The 12,504-nt window shown below is 43.0% G+C and overlaps 1 protein-coding gene across 2 annotated transcripts; it reads right to left on the bottom strand.

Annotated features, from left to right (window-relative positions):
* Nucleotides 1-145: 145 nt before the first annotated feature.
* Nucleotides 146-12,218, bottom strand: rrp12 (ribosomal RNA processing 12 homolog). Of its 2 annotated transcripts, none has more exons than XM_007572638.2 (34): nucleotides 11,983-12,218; nucleotides 10,906-11,135; nucleotides 10,704-10,787; nucleotides 10,484-10,560; nucleotides 10,324-10,396; nucleotides 10,087-10,203; nucleotides 9,834-9,972; nucleotides 9,158-9,285; nucleotides 8,969-9,067; nucleotides 8,796-8,887; nucleotides 8,600-8,711; nucleotides 8,401-8,501; nucleotides 8,196-8,310; nucleotides 7,970-8,112; nucleotides 7,746-7,867; nucleotides 7,372-7,436; nucleotides 6,624-6,786; nucleotides 6,377-6,531; nucleotides 6,231-6,298; nucleotides 6,030-6,123; nucleotides 4,730-4,888; nucleotides 4,559-4,639; nucleotides 4,370-4,475; nucleotides 4,181-4,288; nucleotides 3,922-4,079; nucleotides 3,254-3,345; nucleotides 3,016-3,174; nucleotides 2,770-2,939; nucleotides 2,571-2,681; nucleotides 2,445-2,491; nucleotides 2,268-2,346; nucleotides 900-967; nucleotides 731-813; nucleotides 146-652 (listed from the first exon to the last, which is right to left on the bottom strand). In XM_007572638.2, exons 1-34 carry the CDS (start codon nucleotides 12,119-12,121, stop codon nucleotides 550-552), a joined length of 3,840 nt encoding a protein of 1,279 aa, XP_007572700.1. In that variant the 5' UTR covers nucleotides 12,122-12,218; the 3' UTR covers nucleotides 146-549. The 2 variants fall into 2 exon arrangements, with proteins under 2 accessions (XP_007572700.1, XP_007572699.1); XM_007572637.2 differs by having other exon boundaries at nucleotides 10,291-10,396; nucleotides 11,983-12,217.
* Nucleotides 12,219-12,504: the final 286 nt, after the last annotated feature.

Genomic DNA, 12,504 nt, shown 5'->3' with positions numbered 1-12,504 from the left:
CCCATCGGGAAAATGAATCACATCAGCACTATGGTATGTCAGAAAAACAATTGTTCACCCAAAGTTTCGTAGCTGAGCTGCAAAACTTCCCTGTTCAAGATGGGATTTATTTCAGGTTTATGATGAGTCAAAACAGAAAAGCAAGTTCACTTTTCACTCCATAATTCACTTTAATAATACACTTGAAGGAACCTTATACCATTAGTGAATGCTTTATTCACAACTTACAGTACACAAGGCTGCAGCACCCTCAAGTGGCCAAATGAGGAAATGACAGCAAAACTGTTGCATCTGTATGAATGCGATCAATTTGAGGCCTGTCGAAATGAGTACGATGTGATTTTCTTTTTTCTTCCACTTGAGTAACAACAAGGCAGGGGAGCATAATCAGCATGAAATTCTCATTTCCATCCCACTGAATGATGTAAAAACTGATAAATGTTCAGAGCATCTTTGAAACACACACACACACACACATATCCAGGGTGTGCTCTCACTTTGATACACACGTTACAAAAGCAGTCCAACAAACAATACAAGTCATCTTCTTCATGCTTTCCTTTTTTTCTTCTGCATTTTCTTTCCAGACTGCGCCCCCTTCTGGACACCTCTCACCATGCCTTTGAACTGACCGTACATTTTGGCTCGCTTCCTGTAAGCGCAAAGCAAAAACTTTAGGCTCTAGTCTAAGCCTTCAGATCAGCGTGGTGGCGTGAGCTGATGCTCATACCTGCGATTGAGCTGATCCTTTTTCAGAGGGATGTAAGCGTAAGGATCCAGCTTTCCTTTTTTCTTCACATCTCCTTTTCCTTTCTGTCAAGAGTTAGAAAAAGACACTCAGAATGACAGCGTAGACCCAAGAAACTTCACTGCAGCTGCAGATTGTTGTGCTTGCTTACCTTTGATTTATAATCGGATCCGACATCTTGGCTTTGTCCCAGAGGTCTGTGGATACCCGAGCCGCCGGCTGTGAGAAAAGCATCATCGTCACACAGTGCTATGTACAAGTGTTTGCATCTATTTGAACCTTGCCACAACACAACTGCAAACCGTAATGTACTTTAACTGGATTTTATGCGAGTCTGCAACCTGTGGCCCTTCCGTAACGGCTCCTCATAACTTGGGCTAAAAATGATAAAGAACCAACCAATGTTTTTAGATTTGGATATGATAGCAAATGCAATGTCTAGCAATTTTGTGGTTCTTTTCATGGAATAATTGTATTGCATATCCACTGAATTATCCAAAAGAGCCAGTAATATTATTTTGTGTATATATATATATATTTTTTTTTTTCCTGGTCATTAGGTTGAAAACTGGGTCTTTTTCCCACCATATTTTTTCTACACCCCATGAAAGAACACATATCCATCCTCTTTTCTTTTTTGCAAAAGTTTTGAGTTTGTCAAATATAGGAAAATGGCAGTGGTTTAAAAAAGAGAGACATTTTCTAAAGTATGTGTGTTAAAAAAATAATAAATTGTTCTTTCTTCAAAAAGATCTGGTAACTTTTGTGACTGAATGAGTTTCATTCAGCTGGACTGAAGGCAAAAATGGATGTTTGTCTGCAGTTTCCCACAAGCTGTGTACAGGATACAGCAAACGTGGAAGAGTCTTTTGGCCTATGTGCAAAACACTTTGTGTGGTCGAACATTAACAATGCACATCAGTTTGTGCAAACCACCCACACCGTGACGCATGGCTGTGGCAGCAGCCTGCTGCTGGAATGCTTTTCTTCACCAGGGAAAAGGAGCCTGGTCAGGGAGAAATCCTTGAAGAAAATCTGCATAAGATTGAGATTGAGGCAGAGGTTCGCCCTCCACCAGAACAACTCGAAACATACAGTCGGAGCAAAAAGGAGTGGCTTAAATCAAAGCAAAGTGCATTCATTTGTAAGAATTGCATAACCAAAGACCAGAATAAAACCAAATTTGTAATCTGTGGCCGGTCTTGATGTTCACAGATCCACTCCGTCTAATCTGAGCCACTTTGTGAAAGAAAAGTGGGTCAGATTTGAACTCGGAAGGCTTGCATCTCTAGCAGCACACTGAACTAAAAGTGCTGAGTCAGGGCCTTAAATGCATGCAAGCACACTGAAAACACATATTGATATCTTTCCATTTCACAAATAATCAACACTAAAATACAAATAAAACAACACCACTGAGGTTTCTGGTTACAACATAACAAAATGAGCAAAAGAGTAAAGAGGGTCATTTCATCTCCAAGGCAGTTCAGTAATCAATTGGAATATATTCTTTAATTACCTTTATATTTCAATTGAGGTTCAACATCCATGTCCTCGTCTAAATTGTCATCTCGAAACTTTCTCTTCTGGGTTTTTTTCTGCAAATGCAAATGCCAAAAAAAAAAAAAAAAAAAAAAAAGAAAACTGTAAGCAAAACAGCAAAATGTTCCCAAACGCCATGTTCTGTAAAACTCACAGATTTCACTCCTGCTTCCTCCAGGATGTCGTCCATCTCTTCTCCGCCTGTGAAGAGAAGCACCGCACCGCCGTCAGTGTGTTCACACATCAAGCTCTTGCAACGACACCGCCGGATTCCTCTGACCTTTGTTTTTCCCATCGTCCTCGTCGTCCTCTCTGATGATGAGCCGTCCGTCTGAGGTCACCTTGAAGCCGTGTTCGACCTTGGCGCTCTTCTTCAGCTGCGGATTTGTGGCTGAGAAACCGCAAAGCGTCATTTTAGCGCCTCTGAACCTCACCATGGTTCTCTGATTAAAGCAAGAAGCCTCACAATGCCGTGGTACCTAGAACTCTTTGTGAAACCTTTGGATCCAAGAAGTTCAACGGATCATCTCCCTCTCCCTCCTTCAGCCACGCTTTCCCTTTCCGTTTGCCCGATTTCTTCTGGGTGTTACGAGACTTCCCTTCATCCTCAGACAAATCGCTGTCGGACTCAGCCAGGATGTCTTCGATGCTGGAAAGAAAACAGGGAACGTGGTAAACATTTAAACTGAAGTGAAGTTTCGTGTGGGGGTTTGCTGTTGTCGTACCTTTCGCTTTTTCGTTTAGGCGTCTCCTCTTCGCTCTCCGACGACGCGTCCTGGTCCTCTGCGACCTGTTTCCGCCTCTTGTTTCGGGCCTCGGCCTTGCGGATGTTCGTCAGCACCTTGTGGTGCTCTGCGGGCAGCATGCTCTTCACCAGCTCGAAGCTGGAAACCCACAATCAGGGCTTTCAGGGGAAGGAGAGCGTAACGCTAACAGATAACATCGGTGGGGAAGAAGACTCACCCAAACTTTCGGATGAATTTAGTGAAGATGTTCTTGAGTTTGGTTCTGAAATGCCTTCTTACGTCATCCTTGATGTTTCCAACTCCCTCCATCTGAACAGAGAGAGAACAAAATGTGAAATGAAAATGTGTTTACGCACTAAACTTTTAATCCACTGTTTAAATATCAACAATATTTTTTTTTTTGTTAATTACATCAAAATCTTTACAATTTCTCTTAGATAAGACGTTTTACGTCTTACATGTTTGATTGGTCATCAACGGGCAACTATTTGGACAAAATGTCCTGTGTGTGCAGTGTACATGTGACCTTTAAACTACGTAAGTGTGATGGAAACTTAGCCGGTCATTTATTTCAATCAGAATTCAAACAGTTCAAAATATTTACATTTTAAAAAGAGGATTCTGGAGTTTTAACCAGCAGACAGACCCATAACTTTAGTCATTATTCAGAAAGTGTTACCTTAAATTAAGTTAAATATGAGTTGGAAAGTCTCATACTTTGTTTTAGTGCAAAAAAACAAAGAAGAAAACATATTAATCTGTCGAAATTAAGAAAATTACGTAAAACAGAACATTTCTGAGTATCAACTCTCTGTGGAGGGACTAACTCCCTGTCATGGAGAGCTCCTGTGGAAGCTTTTGTCACTGGTAATGTACAGTTCGTACCATGAGGGTAACATGTGAGCCCAAAGCTTTGGGGTCCATGACGAAGAGGATGACTTTGATGAAGCCCAAAGCCGCTTTGACGACCTCCCTGGTTCGAGACGAAAGCAGCAGACAGACATTCTGCAGCAGCTGCTCCATGGTGGAAACGTCTATCGAGTCTGAAAGAGAAATGTAAAAAGAAAAACTGAGTCTGCCGCACAGATGTCTTTTTTTTTTTTTTTTTTATAAGTCCAGGTGAAAACACACAAGTGAAACCCACCTTTGTACTCAAACACAAGACGAGTCAATGTCAAAACGGTGCAAGTGATCATGGTGACGGATCCGGTGAGTCCTGCATACACCAGAGCCAAATACCCCTCCATCGCATCTATAATCGAGGCAGGTAACGTCAGCCGTTTGATAAGCTCCAATCTTTCAAACCTACATATATTCAGAAACGACGCGACACCTTTTTTGTTCCCACAGAAGCGAACGAAAGCGTTTCCTATTTCCACCAGAAGGCTGTAGGCGTTCTTACGAGCTCCAACTGAAACCTCCTTGGTGCAGATGATCACCTGCAGGGCAGAAACCCTCATGAACACCAAATACATCAACTCCGTCTGTGTCTGGTGTCACCAGCTCCGATTTGCGTTTGCACCTCCGGCAGCAGCGCAGTGATGAAGCCTTTGTGCTCCTCATTCAACCTTTTCACGATATGGATCAGACACTTGAGTCTCGGCTGAGAAAAGCAAAACCAAAGCAGTCAAGTGGGAGTGAATCACAACAGTCGGGCGTACGGGACGTTTTTCCACGTGTGTAAAGGTTTTACCCTCTTTGCAGGTGAAGAAGCATTTTTAAGAGTGTCAAGCAGGACAGTTTTCAGAGTTTCCAGGTTGGACAGGACAAAGGATTTACACTCATCTCGCTCTGCTCCGCACAGCTCCTCCAACACGCGGTACGCCTTCTTCTGCATGCCCGGCTCTTTGACCTGAACACAAACACAATTAAAAAAAAAAAATTAAGAAACCTTCTTAAAAAGGGCCTGACTTAAAAAACTGCAAGGGCAACCAACATTTCTCTAGAAGTCAGTGAAAAGTGATTTTTAAAAAGTTAAAAATCTTGTTAATAAATTCATTACACAGAGCGACACATTTTTGTTACATTTTTTAGGACCGACTAAAAATAGTTAAAAACAGAAACGGTACACGGTCATGGGAAAGGCTGCTAACTTGATACTGACTCTCTTCACAAGCAGGTTTACTCAAAAATAAGGAAATAAAGAAGCCGGGCGCTTCCAAAGTGCTGTATTGACGTACATTATTAGAAAGTTTAGCAAAAAAAAAAAAAAAAAATTGTGGGGAAAAAAAAGGCACCCAAGCAAACCCACATAGATAAGCAGGACGTAGGCAACAACTGCTTCAGATAAAGGAAGTTTATTCCATTTGGAAATCGAAATCCCTGATTCTGGAGGAGTGGAGATCACTACCAAGTTTCCAGTCAGTGTTATTACTAGGGAGCCGTGGCATCTGCTGCTTTTGGCCCGCTGTGCTTTATAAAGTCCAAAGTCAGCAGAGCTGTCTGCCCGGAAATTCGGGAGCACTTCATGCCTCCCTGTGTTGGCAAAGACTGTGAAGCAGCTGATCTGATTCTCATGCAGGATTCGACTCCTGGACGCACTGCCAAAGGGAACAATGCTTACTCTTTTGGACGTGATTAATGTGGCTGACCAGTAACCTCATCTGACCTAAAGCCCATAAAGAATCCACAGCAGGTTGTCAAGAGGATGATGGGACGTAACCAGAGCCAACAACGCAGATGAGCTGCAGGACTCTATAAAGGGAACCTGGGCTTCGTTCAGTCAGGCTCCAAACCGCTCTGCATTCATGCAGTAATTGAAGCAAAAAGAAGCTCTAACCGGGCGGCTAACATGCAGCACATAAAAGTCATTTTCAGGGGGTCAATATTTCTGTTTTACAAATACTTCTTTATTGGTCTAATTTGTTTCAAATTTTCTGGGAAACTGAATTTTGGGTTTTTATTCGATATGAGACAGAGTCAGAGTTTCACTTTTTGATTCAAGTAACTTTTCAATGATATTTAATTTTATTTTGATGCATCATTAACCATACCTCCATATACGGTCTTATGAGCTCAAACGTTTTGGCCATAGTGCTTTCATCAACGAAGGGAGCCATGGCAACCACAAGGTCCATCACTGCAAGCCTGAGAAGAAGATTGGACCGGAACAGGATCACCAAACAGATGATGAAGATATATTAATCGTTTTCTGATGGAAATCAAACCCAGTGGATCCCGGTTGGATGTCCTACCGTGTGAACTCAACGCTCTCCGTGCTGGTCAGCCGGTCAGAGGCTTTTTGCAGCAATGTGCAGATCAGCTGCGGATGATCGAGGTTAAATTGCATAAGCGGATCATTTCGACACTCTCCAGCACAACAGAAGCGTTCAAAGTTTACCTGCATATCAGTGACAATCAAGTAGACTTTGATGGTGTCGAGCACGGCCATCCTGTAAGCACCGGAGTCCCCGTCTGCAGGCTGCTGGGTGTACAGGTTGAAAAGGATGGGCAGGAAGTTTTTGGAGAACCGTCCCAATTCTGCCTTTTCTTCCGCTTCAACATGATCGCATGCAGGAACGATTAGTACACCGCAAAGACGCCAACGGTTTGCACAAAGAGACGGCCTCTGTGAACATTTTTGCCACCTGTGGAGCAGCTCTTGTTGATCAGCGTACGCAGAGCCTGGCACACGGTGAGGCGCAGGTCTGGCCGTTCGTTGATGGCCATGCCGAGCGTCCGGGCGACGCCCTTGAAGGACGCCATCAAGTCCACTGGGCACGTGCAGAAGCCAGGAAGCATGGTCCAAATCTGAAATACAGAACTTAGGTCAGCATCGTAACCATGGAAAGTACACCTGGCCTTAGCAGGCTCACTTCCTGGATGAAGACATTGATCTACCTATCTGTGCATTTAGCTTTCTTAGTCTTGTTTCTTTTTTGTTTAGTTTTTTAAACTACAGAACAAAGTCCTGGCCCAGAGGTTGTGTGTTTAGTTGTCAATGTATTGTCATTTAATCTGTGGACATTTTTTAACCTCAGGAGTAAGCAATTCTGGATCAATGATTGTTTTGTTTTTTTGTTGGTCCTTCCTAGCCCACTCTGTTGGAGTTCTTTTTCCTGCCGTTTCTATGCACTGTAACCACATCCTCTTTGATAACATTAGAAGCAAATGCAAAGAGAGCAGAAAATGAAAGCTAATCATAACTGATATTGGCAGAGGTCTTAGGCTAGAGGGTCTGTGGATAATGATTGTAGATTTTTTTTGACCTCTTGTCCCGGATCCAATAAATATTAAATAAATAACTCCAAAAATCAACACTTATAATAACACCAGTCAAAATTAAGAGAAAAGTTAAAGCAACAAGACAAGTTTTTGTTTGTTTGTTTTTGTTACCTGAAGCTGTAATGTCTGGTAGACTTTTGCTTCCAGCTTCTTTCCTTGTTGCTCCAACTCTTCAGCTACAAAACAGGATTAGTCAGTTAAAGCATGTAAAAACAGAACATTTTATTTCCTAGTCCACATTCATTCAAGCTGCTAGAGAGAGAGCAAGACTTTCAATAGATAACAGGAAGTCTGGTCTTATTCCAACAAACAGCTAATTTTGGAAATTTTAGTAACCTTATGGAAACTTCAAAACTAAGGTCAGGATTTACATTCTGTAGGCAATAGATCTGGAAACTGATTACTAGCAATGCTAATAGTACCGATCATTAATACAAGATGCTAAATCTAGTTAATAGTTTTATCTCAATAAACATTTAACTTACCTCTTTGCCAGAGTGTTGTGGCCAAAGGGAGAAAATAAGAAGCAAAGAAACCGAGGCGAGTGTTTTTCACGTGATCTCGGATGACCGGAACCAACCAGCTGCGAGGGAACTCCAAGTCATCACTAAGAAAAAAAAAACAAACGACAACAACAACAAAAACACAAGCAAAAGTTAATAAAATCACAGTAAAGACAGCAGAGCATCCTGTCGTTTTGGCGTCGTACTTGTAGCCGGTGATGTTGAGAGGCACAGCAGCCAGCACCACTTCAGGCCCCATGCTTTCCACAGCGCCTCCCACAGCCAGGTCCAACTCCCCGCTGAAGGAGAACTGAGGGATGGAGCGCAGGTCTGACAGGGACTGCAGGGACTGCCCGGCGCAAGGGAAGAAGTGTCAGTCCGCTTTATTTTATTCTTTATCCACGTAAGGGTTTCAACATGTCAAGGCTATACCTTAGTCATGATGGGGTGAGCTTGTTTTCCTGCAACTCTGTAAAAGCAACCAAGGATCTGCAGCACAAAGGGCCAGGAGGCGTGAAAGCGATAGGATAATCCTTCCTCCACAATGCTGGAAAAATGCAAGTACAGACAGTAGTTGTGTAGTGACTTATGGAAAAACAGTTAAAAGAAAAAAAAAAAAAAATATCTGCGATCTTACCGAAACATTTTACAGACATATGAGGGGTTCCCTGCCGAGGCGGTGGCAGTGATCATCCCCATTTCCTCCATGTGAGGAGCAACACACTCAGTCAACAAACTCTGAGATATAAAGACATCATACATAACCACTTAGCACCGTGCACCCAGCAAAAACAACACCCAAAGGTTTAGTTGCAGTCAGTTTCGGCGCCTGTTACCTTAAGTGTGTTGGTGGCTGCAGAGACCACCTGTGTGTGCGGCGACAGCAGGCAGGACATGGCGGCAGAGAACAGCCGAGGGAGGTGACCTAAACTCAGAGAACTCTGCAAACTGGACCGAAACACACACAGAAGGTCAGCAGCGCACCTGACAAAAGTCCTTTCAATCTCGCTCTCCAATCTTGACCAACTATACCTCGCCAGGTGAACATGCGCTTTCTCCATGACGGTAAGCCAGGCCAGCAGAGGCTGCAGGTCATTCTCACTGGGAAGGTAGTCATAGAGAGCCTGAGGACGACAACCGAGAGTGAGTCTTTAGCAGATTTTACGCCACGAGTAACGGGGCACGTTGTTTTTTTTTTGTCTCACCGTGATAATCTGGGCGTTGAGTTCTGCGGAGAGGGACGACGCATTCGGCTTCACAGTGAAGAGCCGATGAAAGGCCTGCATGGCGCTGGCTGTTACCATCTTACAGTCGAGACAAACAGAAGAAGCATTGCTTTAAAAAAAAAAAAAGTCCAAAGAAGCACCAAAGTAGCTGCGGCTGGGAGAACTCACCACGTGGCTCAGAGTCATGACGCGCAGCAGAGTTTCGCAGCAGGACTTAACGGATCCCAGAGGAAACGATCCCATCAGCTCCTTCAGGAGGCAGAGCACATGGAGGGTGGTGGTGTCCTCTTTGCTGCCTGATGAGGTGCCAAAGATCGATTCATGGATCATCGGACGCATTTTAATATCACTGCTAAAGAGGACGTTCTCACTTTGGATCACCACAACTTTCGAAAAGCAAACATTTGGACCGGACCTGGTCTTCCAAAGACTTTCTGCGGCCATTTAGGAACTTACTTCAGTATAACCAGTTGAGACCCTTGCATAAGTATTCATACCAGTTGAACTAGTTTGCATTTTGTCACATTAATGCACAATGGGATTAAGGAAACTACATACAGCATAATAGCATTTGTTTGTGTCTAAAATGTGGCGTATATTTGCTCTTCTCCTGTCTACAGTCTGCATCACAATTATGAATACATTGTGTTGGTTTATGGTGCAAAGTCCCAACAAAATTACATTAAATGCAGGTCCTTATATTACTTAATTCACTTTCTGACTGTCTTTGTGTACAAAATTTGCTGATTTTAACTAATTACGAGATATAAGCTTCCATCCGTTAACCGGAAAGTGAACATTTTACTTACATCAGTTAAGTAAACTAACAAGCATGATGCCCCACCTCCTGCCTGCTCTATTTCTTTGATGCAAAACTTGGCTGTAGTGACAGCAGCGGGGTGATGGTTCGGAGCGTCATCAGTAAAGAGGAAGTCACTGCCTCGAAGAATGGAGCAAACGCCTTGCTGAGCCGATTTACGGACCTGGGGGGGGGGGAAATAAATAAGACAATCACTTGTTAGAAAAATCTTGAATTGTATTTTTTTTTGGATGAAAAGTAAATAAGATATCTTCTTATTTAATCTAGTGGGAGTGACCTTTGGCTTGCAGTGCACCGTGAAGCTGAGCAGACCATGATAAGCCTGCAGAGTAGATGGGTAGCTCCAGACAGAAACATCCTGCTTCCTCAACAAAGTGGCCAAGCAGGACAAGATCTATAGATGCAAACACAATAAACAATCTGGGTTTAAAAACAGAGTGAAAATAGAGCAAGACAAAGGCAAGCCGGAAAATCTTCTCACCCATCTGAGAGCTGAAGATGCATCAGATGAAACCTGTTTAGACATGACGTCCATGAGAGCCTTGGTGGTGTCCGAGAACTTGGACTTCAGCACTGGAGCTGGAACGCTGGTGAGACCCAAACACTGAGCAGTCAGTATTAATCAGGTATAATATGTTCAGTCATGGAAAAGACAAAGGTTTTCTAATTTCTACCGTTTCATGACAAGGTTGAGAAGATAGGCCACTGCAGCCTGAGATTCTTCCGATTCCACAACTTCCAAGGTCGTCATCTAGCAAAAATCAAAAACAAGACTAATTAGAAATAAAGCTAATCAACCTAAGGGGATAACCTTGCTTTTTTGTTGTTGTTGTTTTGCTTTGGGGTTTTTTTACCATAAACTTTAAACAAAATGTAAACCAATGAAACACTCACCAAAGCAGCAAAGTACTCCGTCTCTGTTTCCTTCCCGCCTTGACTTCGGATCACTTCAGTAACAGCAGCTAAAACTGCACAAATCTGGCAAACATCAAGAGACACAGTTACAGCAGGTGCAGATACGCTACAAAATATCACACGTGCTAAGTTTACAAACTGAGACTATGCAGGGGGGCAGGCAATACACCCGCAGTCCTACCTCCTTATGTGCAGCGGAGTTGGATTCCCAGAAGCGCTGCACCTTTCTGAATGTGAGGTTGGAGCAATCGGACAGGCCACTCAGGAAGGTGCCCGACGTTCTCTCAGACAGCCTCTCATCAGGCTCCTCTTCCATTTGGGTATCCTTACGGGCCCCTGCATTAAGCTCCAGGGGCCCAGCCTGCAGCTCATTGTGAAGCTTGAGAGCATCAACAGTCAGGTCGCTCTTTGCTGTGCAAATAAAAACAAAACGGAAAGATATCACTTTATTGCTGTCACTCCCAAACTAAACTTCAACATTTGCCCACAAAACGAGAATAGAGGGTCTGATTTACTATGTGATAAAACATTTTATTTATCATTGTGTTTACAGGCTTGTTTAGACAATTATATCCATAGTTTCTACGCAAGTTCTCCATGAAAGTTTAACATTTTTACAGCTTAATATTTTCCTCTTTTCTCTTTTTACACCACACATATAATGGTTCATTAAAAAAAAAGAAGTATGGAATATGCAAGAAAACAACTTCGTAAGAGTACATAGATGGATAAACAGATGAATCAGATGGATTGGTGAATGAGTGGTAAACAATGGGTGGATAAACAATCTATGATTACATCATTCAGAAAACAGGATAAAGTGAAACTATTACTATTTTTGTTCCATTGATTTTTCATGCTTATCCAAACATAGAAAATACTTTAATAAAGCTGCATACTTATCCAGACTGGCCTGTGAGTCCTGAGTTATATTAGAGGCTGATGTCTTAAAACGGCATTCTTTCACATTTGGCAAGTGACAAAAAGGCAAAAATACATGAATATCTGTAGCTTATGTACAGCTATGCCTCTCTGTTGTAAACTGAAGCAGTGAAGTAATCATGTGTTTCTCAGTGTTTACAAACTCCATCTAGGATTAGTGAGTTTACAGACCGACTGAACAGAAAGGTCAGGGGGATTTACTCCTGAGAGGATGATACCGAGTGTTTGCTAAGCAGCGGAACAGATAAAGCTAGCTAAGTTAAATGGCTAGTGTGGCTCATGTTAGCTCTCCGAGACCCACGTGTGTATCTCTTACCGCTGGGTCTGCTGAAAAAGCGGCTTTTCGCCGCCTGTCGGAAGCGGCTGGTCTGCGGGTTGGAGTCGCTGCTGTGTCCCTTCTTCCAGCGCTTCAACTTGACCCCGGTCCCCGACCGAAGTTTCCCTGATTTCACCATTTTCAGGGCCGAAAATAATCACGTTTCTCCACTGCTGACGGTGGAGCTCCAGATGACTCCGTCGCTCATCGGATGACGTCACAGGTTTGCGTGCGAGTCCGACTCGACGTTATGTTGGTATGCCAGCAGATGGCGCTGTTCACTACAAACAACAGTGGAAAAAACACAGCGCTCCGTCCTATTTGTACGGTTATGATTTCTGTCATAGCCATACAGGCAACTTACAAACTAATAAGTTCCACTTGGTTTTTGCAGGAATTGATTCCACAATTTCTCTGAATGTCTTGGTTTTGCCTCAGAAACACTGTGTTTAATCGCAACCAGCAAGTTTTTGGTTTGACCAAGGTCCAGCAGCGATTAGGCTGGTGGCTTCACAATGTTAA

This window comes from Poecilia formosa, unplaced genomic scaffold (assembly GCF_000485575.1).
Source record: "Poecilia formosa unplaced genomic scaffold, Poecilia_formosa-5.1.2 Scaffold305, whole genome shotgun sequence".
Classification (NCBI taxonomy): domain Eukaryota; kingdom Metazoa; phylum Chordata; class Actinopteri; order Cyprinodontiformes; family Poeciliidae; genus Poecilia; species Poecilia formosa.
This window is presented reverse-complemented; position numbering and strand designations above follow the sequence as displayed.